General features: G+C 46.0%; 2 protein-coding genes across 2 annotated transcripts in view; one reads left to right on the forward strand and one right to left on the reverse strand.

Annotated features, from left to right (window-relative positions):
• Cdk4 (Cyclin-dependent kinase 4) overlaps nucleotides 1-24,697 on the forward strand; it is a 201,515-nt gene that overhangs the window by 46,400 nt on the left and 130,418 nt on the right. The window lies entirely within an intron of this gene.
• The window catches only part of chb (chromosome bows), a 78,712-nt gene that overhangs the window by 8,784 nt on the left and 45,231 nt on the right, over nucleotides 1-24,697 (reverse strand). The window contains exons 21-37 of the mRNA XM_069508029.1: nucleotides 24,243-24,369; nucleotides 23,254-23,355; nucleotides 21,862-21,990; nucleotides 21,008-21,192; nucleotides 20,263-20,379; nucleotides 19,469-19,587; nucleotides 18,134-18,264; nucleotides 17,532-17,619; nucleotides 15,914-16,036; nucleotides 15,633-15,741; nucleotides 13,894-13,995; nucleotides 8,015-8,091; nucleotides 5,152-5,296; nucleotides 3,798-3,895; nucleotides 3,279-3,490; nucleotides 1,226-1,372; nucleotides 410-544 (exon numbers count right to left, since the gene is read on the reverse strand). Coding sequence (XP_069364130.1) covers nucleotides 410-544; nucleotides 1,226-1,372; nucleotides 3,279-3,490; nucleotides 3,798-3,895; nucleotides 5,152-5,296; nucleotides 8,015-8,091; nucleotides 13,894-13,995; nucleotides 15,633-15,741; nucleotides 15,914-16,036; nucleotides 17,532-17,619; nucleotides 18,134-18,264; nucleotides 19,469-19,587; nucleotides 20,263-20,379; nucleotides 21,008-21,192; nucleotides 21,862-21,990; nucleotides 23,254-23,355; nucleotides 24,243-24,369 — 2,146 coding nt within the window. The remainder of the gene's footprint in view (nucleotides 1-409; nucleotides 545-1,225; nucleotides 1,373-3,278; nucleotides 3,491-3,797; nucleotides 3,896-5,151; nucleotides 5,297-8,014; nucleotides 8,092-13,893; nucleotides 13,996-15,632; nucleotides 15,742-15,913; nucleotides 16,037-17,531; nucleotides 17,620-18,133; nucleotides 18,265-19,468; nucleotides 19,588-20,262; nucleotides 20,380-21,007; nucleotides 21,193-21,861; nucleotides 21,991-23,253; nucleotides 23,356-24,242; nucleotides 24,370-24,697) is intronic.

The following is a 24,697-nucleotide window of genomic DNA, read 5'->3' on the forward strand; positions in this document are numbered from 1 at the left end:
ATACCTATCTATTAAAAAAAAAAAAAAAAAAATTATACCTTATAAAATAGGATTTACTTTTAGTAATTTTTATTATCTTATTTATATTAATTCTCTTATTTTTATTAAATCTTATTTATATTAATTACTACAACACACGTGCAATAGTCTACATTTGCCTCTTAAGACAAACCCCCCTCCCTATTAAATTAGCTTGAAGAGATTCTCTTCTTATCTAAACAATTAGGTGGATGCTTAAAAATATATTTTATCTTACTTCCAGCTCAATAGATGGCGTTAGTAGTCGATTAAATCGCGATGGTGTTATTTTTAAGTGTTCTATAATCGATTTTCTCATTAGTTTTCATTATCTCCTCTTTACATTGGTACCACATCTCTTAGAAAGTGGCGGCGGTGGGAACACACTCACTTGCAATAGTCTACATTTGCTGACAGACAAATGTTTCAAGTGCGGCTGCATCCGTTCCTCCCCCAGCGCGAACGTGAATGCAACCATGCAGAAAACAGCGGCTTTGCGCACCGCCGAGTTTTGGTGGTCGGCCAACTGTGGGATAGAAAAAGGCATTCCGAACCAGTGGTAGATGAATCCGACTATTCGTAAGCACTTGTAAAAGTTTATACGAATAAAAAAGATTTTCATTTTCATTTTCATTTTCATTTTCATTTAGAATATTATTATTTTACTTATTCCTGCGACTTCGTCCGGGTGGACTACACAAATTTCAAACCGTTATTTTACCCCTTTAGGGGTGAATTTTTAAAAATCCTTAGTGGATGTCTACGTATAGCTAACAACATGCCAAATTTCAGCCCGATCCGTCCAGTAGGTTGAGCTGTGCGTTGATAGATCAGTCAGTCAGTCAGCTTTTCATTGTATTAATGTTTTTTTTTAATCCTCAGACAAGCGCTTATCTGTATTTATAGACCTGTAACGGAGCACGGATGTCTAGAATACGCCTATTCACTCTTGCTAAAAGTCTAGCGCTGAAAAGAAAATTAAAAACAATAACCGGCCAAGTGCGAGTCGGGCTTGGTTCTTTTAGGGTTCTGTACATATTATGAACCACATATTTTAGGTGTGAAAAAAAAATTAAATTTTGCGAGCTAGACATCATAACAAACTGTTTTAGGAAAACCCAATAACCAATACAGAAGACGTTTTCACGGAAAATCTACGGCAAGGTTTTTTTGGCATTTGTCAACTATAGTGACGTGTTCAACTCACATGTCCGACGCCCTCCATCAGCTGTGCAACAATGTCGTCCGTCAGCTCGTGGGGCCGCGCCTTGGCCACTTCTGTGGCTAACTTCACAGCGCACAGCGACGTCGGATAGCCGCGCGTCCGTATCACGGGCTTCAGCAGTAACAGCACCTGAAACAAATGTACACAATCAGTTAACTGCACCTATATCACAGTTTGCCACAGTCCAGAATCTCTACAAATTCTGGTGAGAGATCACCACTATACAGAATGACACAGTCATACAATGCATGCTTCGGAAATATTGACATTTTTTCCTCTCGAGTGGGCTCTTTCAAGAAGCTGGTCATGAATTATCTTAGGAATAATATTACTATATTACACTAAGCCTGTAGGATAATTAGAATTTAGATAGATGGTATGGTACTAATATATTCTTTATTTATATTTTATACATGTAACTTTATATTTTATTCTACATTTATATATTTTTATACATGTAAGTATATTAATGTATAATAATAACTATGTGGTTGACGTAGTGGGTAGCACGTATATTAATACTATGTTATATTATTACTGTTTTTTATCCAAGCACTGCGTGCTACTGTTTGTTGATCCGAATAAATAAAAATAAAATAAAAATAGTATAAAATAAAGTCGCTTCCCGCGTCTGTATGTATGTATGCATGTATGTATGAACGCGTAGATCTTTTAAACTACGCAACGGATTTTAATGCGGTTTTTACCAATAGATAGAGTGATTCAAGAGGAAGGTTTATAGCTATAGTTTAATTCTCAAAAAAATCGAGATCCCTAGAGAAATTGAAGTAATGTGAATGAGGTCGGAAAAAAATCCTTTTATTTGAGAGTTTCCGAGGCAATGACACCTCAATGACACCACATTAGTATCTACATTGCACCCATGCGAAGCCGGGGCGGGTCGCTAGTCTAAATATATAAAAGGAAAAGATCTGACTGACTGATCTATCACAGGTCAAACTACTGGAAGGATCGGGCTGAAATTTAGCATGTAGACAGCTCTTATGTCATAGGCATCCGCTAAGAAAGGATTTTTGACAATTAAACTCCTAAGGGGGTGAAATAGGCGTTTGAAATTTGTGTAGTCCACGCGGTTCAGCACCCTCGAAAACCCTGAAAACGACACCCATGTCAATTTTTTGAAAAAAAAATCATGTCCGCCATCTTGGATTTATAAATAAATAACATCCCGGAAAAGTGCACAATCAGTTAATACTTGATACACGCGCAATAATATGTATTTATGTAGGTGTGACACAAGGTGCCAACAAGTTCAAAACATTCCCGTTGTGTAACAGTGACTCAACGGGAATGTTTTGAAATTTTGGGTACCTTGTGTCACAGTGTTACACACGGGGGTGTGACTCAACGGGAATAACCCGGGCGAAGTCGCGAGCGTAAGCTAGTCTTGTAATAAAACGTCGAGGCTTCACCTACACTGGCAGGTGCCAAATGTTACCTATAGTGCGCGACAGGTCATGATGGTAATCGGGGAGGGAACGCCCCGCACACCCGCACAGTTCCGACGCTTGCCCAGTACGAGCGAGCGCGTATGACGTGCGCGTTTGCACCTCGATAGATGGCGCTAGGAAATACTTAAATCGCGGTGATGGTTACTTTACAATTATTTTGCCCCATTCCCCCTCCCTCCCTACACCAGTGTCTTTAAAAGATTCCCTCTATTAAGTCAGTTTCAAGAGATTCTCATCCCATCTAGATTAAGTGCACGCTTAAAAACACATTCTTATTTCACGTTCGATAGATGGCGTTAGTAGTCGATTAAATCGTGATAGTGCTATTTATAATAGTTTTTTTTCATTCGTTTGGCTGATTCTCTTCCCATATAGATTAAGTGCACGCTTAAAACACATTCTTATTTCAAGTTCGATAGATGGCGTTAGTAGACGATTAAATCACGACAGTGCCATTTCTAATCGTTTTTTTTCATTCGTTGGGCTAATTTACTAATTGTTATCCTTTATCCTAAAGAATATTAGTAGTTTTAGGGATTTCAGTGGTTTTAGGGGAATCTCACCTGTAACGCGGGTAACGCAGCCGCTATATGGGGCATGCCCACGTCCACGGCTCGCATTATCTCTTTGCTGAGGGGTCCGTATGCGTTGATGAGTTTCAGGAGTATAAGGTCGAAGTATTCAAGCCATTGGGGTCGCGTTTCTGGTCTTCTGCAGAGCCAGATTAGCACCTTGACGGCTTCGGCCGCGGCTCGCTCGTTGGCTGTGCTCCAACCTATGTGACAACAAGAATTAAATTAAAAAGCCATTTCAAATTTTATTCAATGAACTAGCGTTAAGCATAGCAAAGGGTATAATTGACCTCATGAAAAAGCCATCATGTGGAGGAATGAATTTATGAAAATCCCGTGGGAACTCTTTGATTTTCCGGGATAAAAAGTAGCCTATGTCACTCTCCAGGTCCTTATCTATACCCATGCAAAAAATCACGTCAATCCGTTGCACCGTTGCAACGTGATTGAAGGACAAACCAACAAACAAACACACTTTCACACTTATAATAAGGGTACTGATGTTCTTACCTGATGGTTGTTGCGCGTTGGTCGCGTTTTCCGCGTTTTCTTTGTCGGCTGCGCTTTCGTCTATCGACAGAGTCGCCAGCGCCACTCGCACTATGTTCCTGCGGATAACAAATCAAAATGTTATACAGTAGAAACTCGATTATCCGGCCCTCAGTATTACGGATTCGCGATTATCCGGACTACCAACCTAAAATTGTTCGGCCAAGTGCGAGTCAGACTCGCGCACCGAGGGTTCCATACTCGGGTATTTTTTCCGCCATTTTGTTCGATAAATCAAAAACTATTATGCATAAAAATAAATAAAAATCTGTTTTAGAATGTACAGGCAAAGCCCTTTTATATGATATCCCACTTGGTATAGTTATCTTACTTTGAAAATTGAAAATACTATTATAGTGAACTACATAATATGCACAAAACCCGCTTTTCTTCATACATTCGATTATCCGGATTTTCGATTATCCGGATCCCTAACGACAACAATTAGTCCAGTTAATCGAGTTTTCACTGTATTTGTCAAAATGTCACAATCAGCATGAACGAGACAGATTTATGTGAGAGATATAGCTCTGTCTCGTTTTAACTCTATCTTAAGCCTAAGCTAAGTCAGAGTGCGCTCTATAGATCTCACCCTAAGAGCCAGCGCGTGCCAGACCTACGTTATTTTATAAAATCTGAAAGTTTATCTGCGTATTGTCCCCAATGGGAAGGGATAGGTGAGAGCGGGAAGGGGGGGGGGGGGGGGGGGGGGGGAGATACTAACTTGAAGTTTTCCTGCGGTTTCTTGCAGTCGCCATACTTAAATATCTCGCGCGGACGCGCGCATTATACGGGCGCCGCAGTCGACAAGTCTATATAGCTTGGAAGATGCTTGCATTATATGAGTAACTTAAAGTCGGACATTCTTATAGCGCGATTCAGCTGAATGCAGCACCATTTCGTTTATCAAAGTCGTTTTTTTGTTGTTATAGGGGAAGTGAAAGTGGGGAGTAATTAAAAAGGGGACGGAGGAGACGGGTAAGAGAGTGGAGGGGAAATGATAGTGGGGGTGGTGCAGGGGAAGGTGGAAAGAGAGTTAAGGAGGGGATATAGGAGAAGCTAGGAGTAGGTGAGAGTGGACAGGGAGGGAGGGGGAAGGCGACGCGGAGGGGGAGCGAGGAGAAGGATCAGCGGTAGTAAGGTTGTGTTAGGGCGTTTATGCACTCATCCGTATTTGGTTCGTATCCGTGATTCTTCGAAGAGGCCGTCATACAAATACGTACATTTCCTATTTTTTTGACGGATCCGTGTAATCACGGATGAGTGCACAAACGCCCTTAGCAGTTAGCACTTATACGTTTATTAGTATACTTACTTGAAGTACTCCTGTGGCTTCTTGCAGTCGCCATACTTGAGTATCTCGTGTGTAGCGAGCAACAGCCGCTCGGTGTGTTCGGGCGCGGCTGTCGACACGTCCAGCTTGCTCAGCGCCTCCAAAACTTCCGTCTCTCGGAGACCAGCTGAGGAATCGTGGAAACCATCACCAAACAAACAAAATATGGAATTCATCCTCCATCTATATATATAAAAAATTCAAAGTCCTGACTGACTGAGTGACATATATATCAACGCATAGCCTAAACCACTGGTCCTAGAGACATGCAATTTTGAGGGTGTGTTCTTTGTAAAGAGTAGGTATCCACTAAGAAAGGATTTTTCGAAATTCCACCCCTAAGTGGGTTAAATAGGGGATGGAAGTCCGTCATTTTTCAAGTTATTTGCATGAAAATTGGTATTTGGGTTTTCGGTCATTAGTGAAGAAATACGTGTTCCAGGATTTTTGGAAATTCATCCCCCACCTCGATTTTCTAAATTCCACCCGGGGCGGGTCAGCTAGTACTAATAGTATAAATACACTGTAGACGATATTCCGCCCGTAATCCTTAACGGAGTCTTACTTAAGAGAGTGACTTTAAATATCTGGGGCACATTGTGACAGACGATATGTCTGACGTTAGAGACATAGAGAGGGAGCGTAGGGCGTTGGCGGTCCTATGTAATATGCTAGCCCGCAGGTTTGCACGGTCTAATAGAGACGTAAAGCTCACTCTTTTTAAAGCATAATGGCACCGATTCTAAGCACAACCTAATTTTAGAGTATTCGCACCCTCTTCTTACTATTGTAATATGAAAAAGACAGAAGCAGTTTGACATTTCTAAATTAAAAACCCGTGATTTTAGCAGGAACTCGCGAACCTACTGATTAAATTTGTATTGTGCACTAAAATTTAGAGTTTAAATGTGAAAGTCATGTTCCGTTCCTTTTTTAGCATTAGTAAAAAGAAAAGGATGCAGATACTCTAAATTTAGTTTAGAGAGAGACTAGAGAATCGGGGCCATTGTCAAACATTTTACACGTGTAGCCTGTGGGTGACGTATACGCAGAGGGCCTACAACGACCTACGAGTGCAGTATAATAATGGTTTCAGAGTACTGAAAATGAAAATGAAAATCTTTTTTATTCGTATAAACTTTCGTATAAACTCGTACTGATGGGGTTGCCGCGCTGGTGCAGTGCGTCACAGATGTTTGCGGAGGTTTTTTGTGTGTTGTTTCGGATTGACTATGCTGCGTAGGCCCTACTGGCCGCTACAGCGTCACCGGGGAGGGTGGCGAGCGCGAAGCTATGCCTGGGGGTGAGCCCTAGGGCTCGAAGAAATAATTCGAGAGGTCGGGGGGCAACGTCCTCCTAAGGGCGCCTCCTGTGAGGCTCGGACCGCGGCTTAGGATGACGTTTTTGTCGTTTCGGTCAATTGTGAGAAAAAGAGCTGCATCTGTGATAAGCAGGGTACGCGGGAGCTCCAACAGTATTCTGAGAACATTGGCTGCAAAGTGGGAAAACCCTTTTATGAAGTACTGGGTGTACATACACATGAACACCAAGTGGTCAAGGGGGTATATGAATTAATCAAAATTTGAATTAATCCATACTTATATTATAAATGCGAAAGTGTGTCTGTCTGTCTGCTAGCTTTTCACGGCCCAACAGTTCAACCGATTTCGATGAAATTTGGTACAGAGTTAGCTTACATCCCGGGGAAGGACATATGCTTTTTATACCGGAAAATTGAAGAGTTCCTACGGGATTTTTAAAAACCTAAATCCACGCGGACGAAGTCGCGGGCATCGTCTAGTTAATAATAATTGTAATTGTAATCTAATTTAGTTACTAACATAGTTAATAAGGTCTACTGTTACTAACACATTATAGATGAAATATCTGAAAAAAAAAGAAATAATAATAATAAAATAATAATAAATGCGAAACTGTGTCTGTATGTCTGTCTGCGTTGATATATCAGTCAGTAACCTTTTACTTTTATATATTTAGATATTCGGTTTTGGGTCAATACCAAAATTTCAGGTTTGTAACTCATTTCGTCAACGAGCTAGAGACGCGTGACTCACGGACAGACAGACAAACAGACATATAGCTGAGAACAGAACAATATAAAGTAACCGGTAGGAAATATTGTACATCGACCTTTAGAAAGACATAGCGGTTTCGTAGAGCGTTGTCTCTGTCTTTGAGGCCGACAAAACGTCATAGTGACAGAGACAACTCTCTACGAAGCCGAAACCTCTTTCTATAGGTCGATGTACAATATTTCTTGCCAGCTACTATGCTCTAGAAAGAGGTCAGCCGCCGAATCGAACTCGGTTGGGAAACGTTCAGAAAGCTTCGAGATGTCTTCTTGTCCAAAATTCCTCAGTGCTTGAAGACCAAAGTGTTGGAACAGTGCGTGTTGCCAGTGATGACATATGGACCCGAGACATGGTCTAACTATGGGCCTCATAAGAAAGCTCAGAGTCACTCAGCGGGCGATGGAGAGAGCTATGTGCGGAGTTTCTCTACGTGATCAATGAGGAAATGAGGAGATCCGTAGGAGAACTAGAGTAACTGACATAGCTCAACGGGTGAAGCTGAAGTGGCAATGGGCAGGGCACATAGTTCGTACAACCGATACACGTTGGGGTCTAAAGGTGCTGGAATGGCGACCTCGCACCGGAAGACGCAGCCTTGGAAGACCCCCCCACTAGGTGGACGGACGACATCAGGCGAATCGTAGGGAGCCCCTGGATGGTAGCGGCGCAAGTCCCTGGCGTGTGGAACTCCCTAAAAGAGACCTATGTCCAGCAGTGGACGTCTGTCGGTTGATGATGATGATAGTACTCACACTTGGTTATGATCAATCCGTTCTCGTCCGTTTCGTAGGGCTTCATCTTGTCGCGAGACAGGCTCGAGTTGAAGTCGCTGCAACACATTGTACGACGTGTTAGATAATGGCCGAAACCTCCCGGCAAGCTGACGTAAGGGCCGATAAACCGGCCAAGCGCGAGTCAGTCTCGCGCACCGAGGATTCCGTACTACAGTCGTGTTTTTTCGACATTTTGCACGATAATTCAAAAACTGTGATGCATAAAAATAAATACAAATCTGTTTTAGAATGCACAGGTGAAGACCTTTCATATGATACCCCACTTGATATAGTTATCTTACTTCGAAAATTGAAAATACTAATTATTAGTTCGTGAACACAATTTAATTTTTTTTGTGTGATCTAACCACAAATTCACGGTTTTTAGATTTTTCTCCGAACGTCTGCTATAAAACCTACTATTAGAATGAAAATCATTTTGATATACTTTAGAAGGCATTTTATTCACTGTTCACATAGTTATTATTATTTATATCAACACAAGAGCAAACACCACGTTCTACGCGCCATTTCAGTGTGACGTTTCGCATAGATGCTACATATAATAAAATCACCTAGTTTTTATCCGTCTAACACTACCTACTGTCAAATTTGGTGATTCTAGATCAACGGGAAGTACCCTGTAGGTTTCTTGACAGACCGACAGTCAGACAACAAAGTGATCCTATAAGGGTTCCGTTTTTCCTTTTGAGGTACGGAACTCTAAAAACAAGAGGAGCCGACAGGCTACCTCTGATGGCGAGCTCTTCCGCTCTCGCACAGCCTAACGGCTCCGCTTGCGTACTCCTTCGCGCTTTCTCAGCCCAGTTCCAAGCGTACGCGCGCCGTCTTATGCTCTCCGAGTGGAGGGGGGGAGGTGGAGGGGGGAGGTGGAGGGGGAGGGGGAGGGGGGGGGTGTGAGGGGGAGGTGGGGGGGGTGGGGGAGGGGGGGGGGGGGGGGTGGTGGAGGGGGGGTGGAGGGATGTGGAGGGGGTGGGGGGGTGTAGGGGGGGGTTTGGTTGATTACGTAAAGCATTGTAGTAGCGACAGCAGTAGCAATACGACAGTTCATTTGCTGTCTCTCTTTCTCTTCTTCTTTGCTTTGTAGCTATTGCTGTCTCTGTAGCCGCTGTTACGTGTGACAGCAATGATCGCGAGATACGTAGTCACCCCGCCGAAAGTAGTGAATGTGTTACCCGTGATGTAAGTCGAGTCTATTGTGCGGGACGGGCGACGACTCCTTGGTGCTGCTCGCTTCCTCGGAGCTGTCGGCCGACGCCGCGCGCGCTATCATGTCTCTGAGAAAGTAGTGAATGTGGTACCCGTGATGTAAGTCGAGTCTATTGTGCGGGACGGGCGACGACTCCTTGGTGCTGCTCGCTTCCTCGGAGCTGTCGGCCGACGCCGCGCGCGCTATCATGTCTCTGAGAAAGTAGTGAATGTGGTACCCGTGATGTAAGTCGAGTCTATTGTGCGGGACGGGCGACGACTCCTTGGTGCTGCTCGCTTCCTCGGAGCTGTCGGCCGACGCCGCGCGCGCTATCATGTCTCTGAGAAAGTAGTGAATGTGGTACCCGTGATGTAAGTCGAGTCTATTGTGCGGGACGGGCGACGACTCCTTGGTGCTGCTCGCTTCCTCGGAGCTGTCGGCCGACGCCGCGCGCGCTATCATGTCTCTGAGAAAGTAGTGAATGTGGTACCCGTGATGTAAGTCGAGTCTATTGTGCGGGACGGGCGACGACTCCTTGGTGCTGCTCGCTTCCTCGGAGCTGTCGGCCGACGCCGCGCGCGCTATCATGTCTCTGAGAAAGTAGTGAATGTGGTACCCGTGATGTAAGTCGAGTCTATTGTGCGGGACGGGCGACGACTCCTTGGTGCTGCTCGCTTCCTCGGAGCTGTCGGCCGACGCCGCGCGCGCTATCATGTCTCTGAGAAAGTAGTGAATGTGGTACCCGTGATGTAAGTCGAGTCTATTGTGCGGGACGGGCGACGACTCCTTGGTGCTGCTCGCTTCCTCGGAGCTGTCGGCCGACGCCGCGCGCGCTATCATGTCTCTGAGAAAGTAGTGAATGTGGTACCCGTGATGTAAGTCGAGTCTATTGTGCGGGACGGGCGACGACTCCTTGGTGCTGCTCGCTTCCTCGGAGCTGTCGGCCGACGCCGCGCGCGCTATCATGTCTCTGAGAAAGTAGTGAATGTGGTACCCGTGATGTAAGTCGAGTCTATTGTGCGGGACGGGCGACGACTCCTTGGTGCTGCTCGCTTCCTCGGAGCTGTCGGCCGACGCCGCGCGCGCTATCATGTCTCTGAGAAAGTAGTGAATGTGGTACCCGTGATGTAAGTCGAGTCTATTGTGCGGGACGGGCGACGACTCCTTGGTGCTGCTCGCTTCCTCGGAGCTGTCGGCCGACGCCGCGCGCGCTATCATGTCTCTGAGAAAGTAGTGAATGTGGTACCCGTGATGTAAGTCGAGTCTATTGTGCGGGACGGGCGACGACTCCTTGGTGCTGCTCGCTTCCTCGGAGCTGTCGGCCGACGCCGCGCGCGCTATCATGTCTCTGAGAAAGTAGTGAATGTGGTACCCGTGATGTAAGTCGAGTCTATTGTGCGGGACGGGCGACGACTCCTTGGTGCTGCTCGCTTCCTCGGAGCTGTCGGCCGACGCCGCGCGCGCTATCATGTCTCTGAGAAAGTAGTGAATGTGGTACCCGTGATGTAAGTCGAGTCTATTGTGCGGGACGGGCGACGACTCCTTGGTGCTGCTCGCTTCCTCGGAGCTGTCGGCCGACGCCGCGCGCGCTATCATGTCTCTGAGAAAGTAGTGAATGTGGTACCCGTGATGTAAGTCGAGTCTATTGTGCGGGACGGGCGACGACTCCTTGGTGCTGCTCGCTTCCTCGGAGCTGTCGGCCGACGCCGCGCGCGCTATCATGTCTCTGAGAAAGTAGTGAATGTGGTACCCGTGATGTAAGTCGAGTCTATTGTGCGGGACGGGCGACGACTCCTTGGTGCTGCTCGCTTCCTCGGAGCTGTCGGCCGACGCCGCGCGCGCTATCATGTCTCTGAGAAAGTAGTGAATGTGGTACCCGTGATGTAAGTCGAGTCTATTGTGCGGGACGGGCGACGACTCCTTGGTGCTGCTCGCTTCCTCGGAGCTGTCGGCCGACGCCGCGCGCGCTATCATGTCTCTGAGAAAGTAGTGAATGTGGTACCCGTGATGTAAGTCGAGTCTATTGTGCGGGACGGGCGACGACTCCTTGGTGCTGCTCGCTTCCTCGGAGCTGTCGGCCGACGCCGCGCGCGCTATCATGTCTCTGAGAAAGTAGTGAATGTGGTACCCGTGATGTAAGTCGAGTCTATTGTGCGGGACGGGCGACGACTCCTTGGTGCTGCTCGCTTCCTCGGAGCTGTCGGCCGACGCCGCGCGCGCTATCATGTCTCTGAGAAAGTAGTGAATGTGGTACCCGTGATGTAAGTCGAGTCTATTGTGCGGGACGGGCGACGACTCCTTGGTGCTGCTCGCTTCCTCGGAGCTGTCGGCCGACGCCGCGCGCGCTATCATGTCTCTGAGAAAGTAGTGAATGTGGTACCCGTGATGTAAGTCGAGTCTATTGTGCGGGACGGGCGACGACTCCTTGGTGCTGCTCGCTTCCTCGGAGCTGTCGGCCGACGCCGCGCGCGCTATCATGTCTCTGAGAAAGTAGTGAATGTGGTACCCGTGATGTAAGTCGAGTCTATTGTGCGGGACGGGCGACGACTCCTTGGTGCTGCTCGCTTCCTCGGAGCTGTCGGCCGACGCCGCGCGCGCTATCATGTCTCTGAGAAAGTAGTGAATGTGGTACCCGTGATGTAAGTCGAGTCTATTGTGCGGGACGGGCGACGACTCCTTGGTGCTGCTCGCTTCCTCGGAGCTGTCGGCCGACGCCGCGCGCGCTATCATGTCTCTGAGAAAGTAGTGAATGTGGTACCCGTGATGTAAGTCGAGTCTATTGTGCGGGACGGGCGACGACTCCTTGGTGCTGCTCGCTTCCTCGGAGCTGTCGGCCGACGCCGCGCGCGCTATCATGTCTCTGAGAAAGTAGTGAATGTGGTACCCGTGATGTAAGTCGAGTCTATTGTGCGGGACGGGCGACGACTCCTTGGTGCTGCTCGCTTCCTCGGAGCTGTCGGCCGACGCCGCGCGCGCTATCATGTCTCTGAGAAAGTAGTGAATGTGGTACCCGTGATGTAAGTCGAGTCTATTGTGCGGGACGGGCGACGACTCCTTGGTGCTGCTCGCTTCCTCGGAGCTGTCGGCCGACGCCGCGCGCGCTATCATGTCTCTGAGAAAGTAGTGAATGTGGTACCCGTGATGTAAGTCGAGTCTATTGTGCGGGACGGGCGACGACTCCTTGGTGCTGCTCGCTTCCTCGGAGCTGTCGGCCGACGCCGCGCGCGCTATCATGTCTCTGAGAAAGTAGTGAATGTGGTACCCGTGATGTAAGTCGAGTCTATTGTGCGGGACGGGCGACGACTCCTTGGTGCTGCTCGCTTCCTCGGAGCTGTCGGCCGACGCCGCGCGCGCTATCATGTCTCTGAGAAAGTAGTGAATGTGGTACCCGTGATGTAAGTCGAGTCTATTGTGCGGGACGGGCGACGACTCCTTGGTGCTGCTCGCTTCCTCGGAGCTGTCGGCCGACGCCGCGCGCGCTATCATGTCTCTGAGAAAGTAGTGAATGTGGTACCCGTGATGTAAGTCGAGTCTATTGTGCGGGACGGGCGACGACTCCTTGGTGCTGCTCGCTTCCTCGGAGCTGTCGGCCGACGCCGCGCGCGCTATCATGTCTCTGAGAAAGTAGTGAATGTGGTACCCGTGATGTAAGTCGAGTCTATTGTGCGGGACGGGCGACGACTCCTTGGTGCTGCTCGCTTCCTCGGAGCTGTCGGCCGACGCCGCGCGCGCTATCATGTCTCTGAGAAAGTAGTGAATGTGGTACCCGTGATGTAAGTCGAGTCTATTGTGCGGGACGGGCGACGACTCCTTGGTGCTGCTCGCTTCCTCGGAGCTGTCGGCCGACGCCGCGCGCGCTATCATGTCTCTGAGAAAGTAGTGAATGTGGTACCCGTGATGTAAGTCGAGTCTATTGTGCGGGACGGGCGACGACTCCTTGGTGCTGCTCGCTTCCTCGGAGCTGTCGGCCGACGCCGCGCGCGCTATCATGTCTCTGAGAAAGTAGTGAATGTGGTACCCGTGATGTAAGTCGAGTCTATTGTGCGGGACGGGCGACGACTCCTTGGTGCTGCTCGCTTCCTCGGAGCTGTCGGCCGACGCCGCGCGCGCTATCATGTCTCTGAGAAAGTAGTGAATGTGGTACCCGTGATGTAAGTCGAGTCTATTGTGCGGGACGGGCGACGACTCCTTGGTGCTGCTCGCTTCCTCGGAGCTGTCGGCCGACGCCGCGCGCGCTATCATGTCTCTGAGAAAGTAGTGAATGTGGTACCCGTGATGTAAGTCGAGTCTATTGTGCGGGACGGGCGACGACTCCTTGGTGCTGCTCGCTTCCTCGGAGCTGTCGGCCGACGCCGCGCGCGCTATCATGTCTCTGAGAAAGTAGTGAATGTGGTACCCGTGATGTAAGTCGAGTCTATTGTGCGGGACGGGCGACGACTCCTTGGTGCTGCTCGCTTCCTCGGAGCTGTCGGCCGACGCCGCGCGCGCTATCATGTCTCTGAGAAAGTAGTGAATGTGGTACCCGTGATGTAAGTCGAGTCTATTGTGCGGGACGGGCGACGACTCCTTGGTGCTGCTCGCTTCCTCGGAGCTGTCGGCCGACGCCGCGCGCGCTATCATGTCTCTGAGAAAGTAGTGAATGTGGTACCCGTGATGTAAGTCGAGTCTATTGTGCGGGACGGGCGACGACTCCTTGGTGCTGCTCGCTTCCTCGGAGCTGTCGGCCGACGCCGCGCGCGCTATCATGTCTCTGAGAAAGATAAAACAACTGGTCCAGTGCTTATCAAAACATCCATAAAGTAGGGTTTCTAGATTCAGTCTCAACGAACATAAAAACCCAGTCAAGTGCTGTAGACGCGTGGATGACATGTGTTCCGTACTTTTGATAGTTTTCATAGTTCTAGCACAAAACAGCTGCCTTTTTTTTTTTTTTTTTTTTTTTTATTCAGATACAAGTTAGCCCTTGACTGCAATCTCACCTGATGGTAAGTGACGATGCAGTCTAAGGTGGGAGCGGGCTAACCTGGAAGGAGTATGGCAGTTCCCAAACTCTTATAATTTTATTGGCCTTTTCCAAATTCTTATAATATTATTAAAATCAGTCAGGGTTTAAAATGTGGCCACTTCCAAAATGGTACGGCTTCCTAAAACGGCAACACTACAGTGCTGTCAACTGTCAGTCGAAGTTAACGCGAGATCGCGTGACACGCAAGAAACAAGCCTCTAACGACTATCGTCAAAAAATCGCATTATAGACGCGAAGTTCAGCAATCTTCGACCAGATCAGCAACCCTGGACCTTACCAGCGCAACTGGGGGCCCCCTACAACGGCGCGCGTTCCTCATTCCTGGTAAGTGACTGCATTTCACAAACACTAACCGTCCATAAGCTTTTCTTCTAAACAACATGAATGATCTCTGATGCCCGGTTTCTGAACTCGCCAGTTATGTTCTCATTAGCTATTGATTCAATAAAGTTATGTATAGGATAAACGTCAGTTAACTGTCCATGCGTTTTTGGATACAACAATAACTATGAAACCGATAACCAGTTCATTATTCTGTCACTAGACGGGTCTGTTACAGGAAACGAGTTTGAAATGCATATTATTCTTTTATTTCACCATCAACGCTAGTTTTATTAATAATAGTATTTTTTCTATCCATACTAATCCATACTAATATTATAAATGCGAAAGTATGTCTGTCTGTCTGTCTGTCTGTCCGTCTATCTGTCTGCTAGCCTTTCACGGCCCATCCTTTCAACCGATTTTAATGAAATTTGGCATCATCTAGTACTAAATAAGTGGCTAAACACTGTTTTTGCAAAGTAACGAACAACTTAAAATTAAAATACTTTTTAATCTAAAAATACGCAACCATGAACTACCTACTGACAGATGAAACGTCAAATAACTTTATGGAATTGATAAACGGTGCACATTGGCCAGTTAAGTTTAAACGGAGTTTATCTTGCATAGCGTTGTTCAGAAACGCACTGTCTCGAGTTATCGGACCAATAGCGCTATTGAATAGATAAACCGTCGTTGAAAGTACCTCAGAAACCGGGCATCAGTCGGCTTGAGTTCTTCTGACATCTAGAATAATTGTCGTCATATGTTTTTTTTTTAATTCAGATACAAATTAGCCCTTGACTGCAATCTCACCTGGTGGTAAGTGATGACTGATGATGTAGTCGGGCTAACCTTGAAGGGGTATGGCGGTTTTTATCAAACCCATACACCTTTGGTTTCTACACGGCATCGTACCGGAACGCTAAATCGCTTGGCGGCACGGCTTTGCCGGTAGGGTGTTAACTAGCCACGGCCGAAGCCTACAACTAGACCAATACTACTACTACTACTCTACAAAGTTAAACTAAACTTACGCGTTATAATGTCCATTGGGCACGGGGACGCCATTTTGTCCTTTTGACAGAGTCGCATCAGACATCTGGCTGATACCGGAGTCTTTGCTCGACATGTGGTTGCCGCACTCTGTTGAAAACAGTAAAACTTGAGGTTATCCGGTTCGAAGGACCATATTAACGAACTCTATTAAGTAAATAAATAAAAATCTTTTTTATTCAAGAGACCTATGTCCAGCAGTGGACGTCTATCGGTTGTTGATGATGATGATGATAACTGTATGTACGTATGTATATCTCACCGTTGGAATGTTGCGCGGTGTAGGTGTGTATTTCGTTGGTAGTTTTCCTGATGCGCGAGTACACGTCCTCCGCGGTGGCCGAGTTCGGTGTACAACTCGATCGTAGGGGACTGTCGCTGCCGGCTGTATACAAATTAATTTTTTTATAAGTCTTTTTTTAATTTCGTAATTTTTATTATTTGTTTTTAGAATGGCAATAGATAAAATACACATTTTTGAAAAAAAAAAAATGAAATTAATTAAATTTTAATCCGTCGGCAATGGCGATCATTCTAGTACTGGCCTTTCGGAGGTATTTTTTTTTATTACATAAGGAAAACGTACAGCATATTCATGTAACTAAGCCTAATTCAAGAGGCTTTTTCTTTCTTTCTTTCTTTCTTTCTTCGCTCTGGGCTGGTTTCCGCGCTTAAACGTTTCCGTCTGTTGTGCGTGCATTTCAAGAGGCTGTACGGGAGCGGTGTGCAGGCTCGACCGTACCAAAGGGGAGATCTCCCACCGAGCGGTTGGTTGTGCTCGGTAGCGCCAGCTGGGCCGACGGTTATATCTTGAAACTTCTATATATAGTCCAGATTGCAGAAAACTCCGTTAGTACGATTACTATCGGCGGTACATTTGTTCGGGACTATGTCATCGATTGAACAGCGCCATCTAGTTTCTATTGTGGCAACCGCCACAAGGCTATTACATCAGTTAGTGAAGTTTACACAGTTGATTTTATATACATTTTCTAATGTGGGAGTCCATTTCTAGTAACAAACACAATCAGGCGTGTGCCCACCTTGGTCCATGACGAGATGGGTCCAATCCCCTGCCATCAAGCCTTGTTTTATGTGCATTTCTTGATAGCAGAGACGAACCCACCGCACTTATATTGGAATTGGTCCACATTGGTCCATATTTCGACTATATTTTATAATTATTTTTTTATAGTGTTTTTACCTACACTTGAAGGAAATTTCTAAATAATTTTTAATACACATCAAAAATTGCGAACCGACAGGAATCGAACCTGCATCTACTAGGTTCGCGCCCGATGCCTTGACCACTCGGCCACGGTCTCGCTTACTGCCAGTGACGAAATTTGTGATACGTATGTTCTCTCAGTACTGAAGCGACTGTTTAATGCCATCTAGTAGCGACACTTTGCAGTTATCGAAACTACTTTCAAAGGCCCATATTACAATGAAGCTCTTTGAACGAGAAATGACATTATTTGCTTTTTACTATATTTTTTATAATTTTTTAGTAATTATATTTTTTATAATTTTTTAGTATTAGTATTTTTTATTATTTAGTCATTTCCTTGAAGTGTAGGTAAAACACTAAAAAATTATAAAAAATACACTAAGCTACAGCCCGCTTATTTCGACTACTAATACTATGTCGGCACGCTCGCGCGTGTGTACGAGCCATCGTGCGACCACGCCAAGCGTGGAACAAGAACAACATAATTTCATAGCTGAGCTAGATGGCGCTAGTAGAAACCTGAACGGCGCTTATTTATTTATTTCTATTAAGCGCCGATTAATCACCGACTGTAAACGATGCCAAATAGTCGGCTTTGCTGACTACTCGGCCAATCTCTATTGAAAAGCTTTTAAAAAGTGTCACTTACTGCTGGATGTCCTTCTGACGTGTTGCTGTAGGACGCCGTTGACGAGCGCCTGCGTGTCCGGCGGCAGTTCCGACATCAGCGCCGTGAACTGGGAATATAAACCTTGTCATTAGTCAAGGTGACTGACTGACTGATTTATCAACGCACAGCTCAAACTACTGGTCGGATCGGGCTGAAATTTGGCATGCAGGCTATTAAGACGTAGGCATCCCGCTAAGAAAGGATTTTTGAAAATTCAACCCCTAAGGGGGTGAAATAGGGATTTGAAATTTGTGTAGTCCACGCGGACGAGTTAAAAAAGTAAGCTAGTAGGTAATAAATTACACTTTTTGATGGTCGGTCGTCGGATTTGTAAGATGATGATTTAGTGGTGATAATTTTTACGCGAACTTAAAACTAAAGCTACGAGGGTTCCAAACGCGCCCCTTTACAGAGCCCACAACAAACTCAGTCGGTTATTATTTTTATTATGTGTGGCGTGGCGTGTGGAAGTCCCTGCAAGAGACCTATGTCCAGCAGTGGACGTCTATCGGTTGACACTAGATCTCGTTCTATAGGTTGATGATGATGATGATGATAATAACTCCGTTCCCCTTTCTCACCGGCACAGGGTTGCAGTCATACAGACACGCGAGCGCTCGCCTGGCGCACTGTCTGACGTCACCGGCGCGAGGATCCCCCGCCAGCACTGCTACCTTGATGAGTGCGCGCCCCGCCACGTCCGTCGCACCCCCTGGGGACAGACAAAAAATACATATTTACTACTTTACCCCTGGGAACAGACAAAAAATACATATTTACTACTTTACCCCTGGGAATAGACAAAAAATAGATATTTACTACTTTACCCCTGGGAACAGACAAAAAATACATATTTACTACTTTACCCCTGGGAATAGACAAAAAATAGATATTTACTACTTTACCCCTGGGAACAGACAAAAAATACATATTTACTACTTTACCCCTGGGGACAGACAACAAATACATATTTACTACTTTACCCCTGGGAACAGACAAAAAATAGATATTTACTACTTTACCCCTGGGAACAGACAATAAATAGATATTCACTACTTTAAGTATACAAGGTGTAGCCAGAACGCTAACAAAAACATTATTGTTATACTAACTAAACACAATCCAATACAGTGCTTGCAATTCACGAAGGCTAGTGAACTTTGCTTGTGGTAACGTCGTTTACATGGACATTACGTAAGTGTGCGTGCATGTCGGACCAATCAGTCGCGAGCAAGCGCTCGCTAACGCACACATTTACTGTACCTTACTTATACCGATACGAGTTACACACAAGCATGAGTCAGTGGCCTTCGTGAAATGCAACAACTATACCAATAACCATTGACCTCATTTTGAAGTTTTAGTATTTTTCAACCCCGCAATGTATAGCGTGCAAAACTTGGGTCAATGCCCTGCTTACGACATGGCATTGACTCCGAATGACCTATTTACCGAACGTTCGTAAACTTCTTGCGTCAGTTAGATGTTTTATTCGCGTTTTTTTTTGTGGTATCATATCTGTGATCATCAATACTATCACCTCTCTTCGTTTTTGCCAGCATTCTGGCTACATCTGTATATCAACGCACAGCCTAAACCGCTAGTCCTAGAGACATAAAATATCGAGGGTGTGTTCTTTGTAAAGAGAAGGTATCCACTACGAAAGGATATTTCGAAATTCCACCCCTAAGTGGGTTAAATGGGGATGGAAGTTTGTATGAAAGTCCTTAATTTTTCAATTTGTTTGAATGAAAATTGGTATTTGGGTTCTCGGTCACAAATGAAGAAATACGTGTTTCAGGATTTTGGATATTCAACCCCCAACTCGATTTTCTAAACTCACCCGAGCGAAGCCGGGGCGAGTCAGCCAGTATTTCCATAAAAGTGGAAACAGCAGTATCATAATGACCACTTACCATGTAAAGCAACAGCCAGACTGTTGGGCGTGCAATAGTCGTGCGCCAGATCCGCCAAAAACCTCAACGCGGCCGCCTTGGTCTTGGGCGTGGGGGCTGTCGCGCCGTCTGCTAGAAACCTGCGATATCATATAACTTTGACATATAGTTCGTAAAACCCGTTGGGGTCCCAAGGTGCTGGAATGGCGACCTCGCACCAGAAGACCGACGACGACCTCCCAGGCGCAGTGGTGAGCGCTGTGGTCTTAATAGTGGGAGGTCCCGGGTTCGATTCCTGGCAGGGGTTTGGAATTTTATAATTTCTAAATTTCTGGTCTGGTCTGGTGGGAGGCTTCGGCCGTGGCTAGTTACCAGCCTACCGGCAAAGCCGTGCCGCCAAGCGATTTAGCGTTCCGGTACGATGCCGTGTAGAAACCAAAGGGGTATGGGTTTAATAAAAACTGCCATACCCCTTGCCAGGTTAGCCCGCTATCATCTTAGACTGCATCATCACTTACCACCAGGTGAGATTGCAGTCAAGGGCTAACTTGTATCTGAAAAAAAAAAAAAAAAAAAAAAGAAGACGCAGCGTCGGAAGACCCCTCACTAGGTGGACGGACGACATCAGACGAGTCGCAGGGAGCCGCTGGATGGCGGCGGAGCAAGACTGTGGCGTGTGGAAGTCCCTACAAGAGACCTATGTCCAACAGTGGACATCTGGTTGATGATAATGATATCATTTGCAACAATCGCTCATCGCTAAAGAAGTAGAGAAGAAGAAGGAAGAAGAAGTGAGCTGGCATCAATGGCATTACCTGAATATATTGTGCAATTGCAGTTCCGCGGGGAAATACTCGTGGATGACGTCTAGAGTCTTCATGATCTTGCTCTGCACGGAACCCAGGATGTCCGTGCCCAGTTTCATCAGCAATCTGGAGAATAAATGAAACAATGGTGAAGTGAACAGAAAAGTCCCCCAATTGTTTAAGAATAACGTATTCATCGTTATCGTAATCGTCAACAAATTCTGCCCTTTGATTGGCTATGAAAAAATGTAAACAGCGAATCAACCAATGAAAGGGCAGAATAACTATACGTTGTTCTTACACAATCGGGGGGCAGATGGTCTAAAATCTTCTAAATATATAAAAGGAACAGGTAACTGACTGACTGATCTATCAACGCACAGCTCAAACTACTGGACGGATCGGGCTGCAATTTGGCTTGCAGTTAGCTATTACGACGTAGGCATCCGCTAAGCAAGGATTTTTGAAAATTCAACCCCTAAAGGGGTGAAACAGTTCATGTCAGAGGAAAAAAGGGAGGAACACATTTAGAAAAACTCCTTCCAGTGAATTCAGTTGGTGAAAGCCAGTAGCAGCTCAGGAACACCTGTTGAGGAGTTCCGTCATGTCTCACCTGAACATCAGCTGGTACAGCCAGTCTTTCAGCTGGTGGGAGTGCACCAGCAGCAGCTCGCACACCGCGTCCAGCAGCAGCGAGAACACCTTGGTGTGCGCGTCCACGAACATCTTGTTGAGGAGTTCCGTCATGTCTCACCTGAACATCAGCTGGTACAGCCAGTCTTTCAGCTGGTGGGAGTGCACCAGCAGCAGCTCGCACACCGCGTCCAGCAGCAGCGAGAACACCTTGGTGTGCGCGTCCACGAACATCTTGTTGAGGAGTTCCGTAAGCCGTTTCAGCTGCTGCTCCGACAGCAGACGACCGCTGTTCAGGTAGTTGGCCTGTCAAGATACATTAGGTTAATATAAAGAGTCAGACAAGGCGAAGTGTGTAAGGAATATTAGAAGAATTCGGCGTTTCCCAATAATTGTCAGAATTACTCAGGGGTGTCAGGAGTCACCCAGCATTGTTCAAGATTTCAAATGATTTGTCTCCCAGAATTTGTCACGGATTTTCAAAGTTATCAGGAGTCGGATAATAACCCCGCAATATCATTGAGACTTAGACGCCCTACCGGCAAAGCCGTGCCGCCAAGCGATTTAGCGCTCCGGTACGATGACGTGTAAAAACCAAAGGGTTGTACGGGAGCGGTGTGTAGGCTCGACCGTACCAAAGGGGAGATCTCCCACCGAGCGGTTGCTTGTGCTCGGTAGCGCCAGCTGGGCCGACGGTTATGTCTTGAAACTTCTATATATAGTCCAGATTGCAGAAAACTCCGTTAGTGCGATTACTATCGGCGGTACATTTGTTCGGGACTACGTCATCGTTTGAACAGCGCCATCTAGTTTCTATTGTGGTAACCGCCACAGGGTTATTAAAAACTGCCATACCCCTTCCAGGTTAGCCCGCAGTCATCTTAGATTGCATCATCACTTACCACCAGGTGAGATCGCAATCATGGGATAAATCGGATATAATTTTTTTTTCGTGCTGGCATGTTGTAAACTCACCAAATAGGTGAGTCCGTCTTTACGTTCCGTCCAGTGGGTACAGGCGCAGAGCTCGATGATGTCATCTGGCGGAGGCGGCGGCGGCGGCGAGCTCTCCCAGCCCAGCCGCGATCCCGACCACGACGCGCTCTAGAACCAACACAACTACTGATTTTTTTTTATTTTTTTTTTATTTATTTATTCCGATCGAACAAGTTGAATCTATCTAAATACAGAATGTAACCAGTACCCGTAGTATAAGATTTTACGTTTCACCAAACATCGCTAGAATTCGAGAGTCGAAACACAATAACATCAAAGTAAAATGGACCTATGTAATATGTACGAATTGTCAGTTTAAACGTAGCATGTTCCATATTAGCTGTAACATAAAAATGCAACTCCTCAATATATCGAAGTAGGTTGCCTGCACATCGGATTGAAAGAGAGGTGATGCAAAATTATGTAGGTTAGGTCGTTAAGCAACAAGTTTAAAACAATAGTATGTAAGATTTCTTTATTAGTATTGTTAGTCCATAAGCAAGAGTAGATCATAAGCCGGCTCTCAATAAACATCTTTCACCGTTGCCGCATTTAATTATTACCATACGGCCACAACATATCTCACCTAAACTGCCTTGAATTTAAGTCAAAATTCAATGCCACCGATTTTAATTTCGCAACGTTTCCACTTGGAGCGCTGGCTGTAGATGTGTAGAAAAACTTGAGCTTTAAAACAAGGCAGTTAAGATCCAGTTTACTATAACGCGGAAGTGTTTCGATTCTCGAATTCTAGCAACGTTTAGTGAGACGTAAAATCTTATACTATGGGTACAGAGCGATGGCAAAAACGAAGAAAGGTGATAGTACTGATGATTACTGATATGATACCACAAAAAAAGGTGAAAAAAATCCTATAATTTTGTAAAAAGTTTACGATAAATTGCAAATAAAACATCTGACTGACGCTAGAGGTCAACGACCGTTGGGAAAACAGGTCACTCGGAGTCAATGCGGCGTCGTAGGCGGGGCATTGACCCGAGTTTTGCAAGCTATACATGCGGGTTTGAAAAATTCTAAATCATTAAAAGTACCAAACGAGGCAAATGGTTATTCATATTGGATTGTCTTTAGGTAGTATAACAATAACGCTAAGTTTTTGCTACCGTTCTGGTTACACTCTGTATATAAAAGGAAAAGCTGACTGACTGACTGATCTATCAACGCACAGCTCAAACTACTTGATGGATCGGGCTGAAATTTGGCATGCAGATAGCTACTATGACGTAGGCATCCGCCAAGATAGGATTTTTGAAAATCCAATCCCTAAGGGGGTGAAATAGGGGTTTGAAATTTGTGTAGTCCACGCGAACGAAGTCGCGAGCATAAGCTAGTTAAAAATAATAATCTTACGTCATGTCGTCTGTAGGAGTCGAGGCTGCGTTCGGAACAGACGCTGGAGGCCTCCGAATCATCGTCTCTGCGCACTTCGCACGCTGAACTGTCTTCTGGACTCTGGAATTTAAAAAAAACATCCCGGCGGGGTGATTACGTATCTCGCGACAGGCTTGCGACAGGCGTAAATCTCGCGATCATTGCTGTCACACGTCCGGCTAGAGAGAGAGATAGCAATAGCCACAAAGCAAAATAAGAAGAAGAAGAGATACGCAAATAAACTGTCGAATTGCTACTGCTGTCGCGTTGCTGTCGCTACTGCAACGTTTTATTTAATCACTCTCCGCCGGTCTCTTAACTCTTCAGAGTGAACGGTGAAGGAAAACATCGCGAGGAACCCTGCATGGCTGAAAGTTCTCCGTAATGTTCTCAAAAGCTTTTTAAAGTCTGCGTGGTGGACTATGGCCAAAGCTTTCTCATTCCGAGAAGAGACCAGTGCTCAATAGTGAGCCAGCGATGAGTTAGTGATGATGTTGATTAAAATTATCACCAAATAATACGATCCTGCTATTATCCTTAGCGAGGTGAGGAAGGTCATAATTGTAAATGAGGAACAGGAAAGGTCCTAAAATTGAACCTTGTGCGATTCCCTTCTAATTTAGCGAGGTAAAGGAGGTCATGAATGTAAATGAGGAATAAGAAAGTCCTAAAATTGAACCATGTGCTATTTAGCGAGATTAGGGAGGTCATTTATGCAAATGAGGAACAGAAAAGGTCCTAACGGTGAGCCTTGTGCGATTCCTTTCTATTTAGTGAGGTAAGGGAGGACATTAATGTAAACGAAGAACAGAAAATGTCCCAAATTTGAACCTTGTGCGATTCCCTTCTATTTAGCGAGGTTACAGAGGTCATTAATGTAAACGAGGAACAGAAAAGGTCCTAAAATAGAACCTTGTGGGACCCCTATTTAAACAACTGATCCGAAAGTTATAAAAGATCCGTCATACCCTCAACGCAGCCTCCGCATCTCTGGACTGCTGCAATAGTCTAAGAGTCGCGGCTGGCGCCCTCTGCGGGCGGTCCAACGACTCGCGGCGACGCACTCCGCCCGCCACGCTACTTGACCGACCAGTCCTGTAAAAAAAACATCACTAGACTCGCGCACCGAGGCCGTACTACAGTCGTATTTTTTCGACATTTTGCACGATAATTCAAAAACTATGATGCATAAAAATAATGTTTTAGAATGTACAGGTGAAGCCCTTTCATATGATACCCCACTTGATATAGTTATCTTACTTCGAAAATTGAAAATACTAATTTTTGGTTCATGACCACAATTTAATTTTTTTTTGTGATGTAGCCACAAATTCACGGTTTCCAGATTTTTCCTTTTCGTGTGCTATGAGAGACCTACCTACCTGTCAAGTTTCATGATTCTAGGTCAACGGGAAGTACCCTG

The sequence above is a fragment of the Maniola hyperantus genome, chromosome 27 (assembly GCF_902806685.2).
Source record: "Maniola hyperantus chromosome 27, iAphHyp1.2, whole genome shotgun sequence".
Taxonomy (NCBI): domain Eukaryota; kingdom Metazoa; phylum Arthropoda; class Insecta; order Lepidoptera; family Nymphalidae; genus Maniola; species Maniola hyperantus.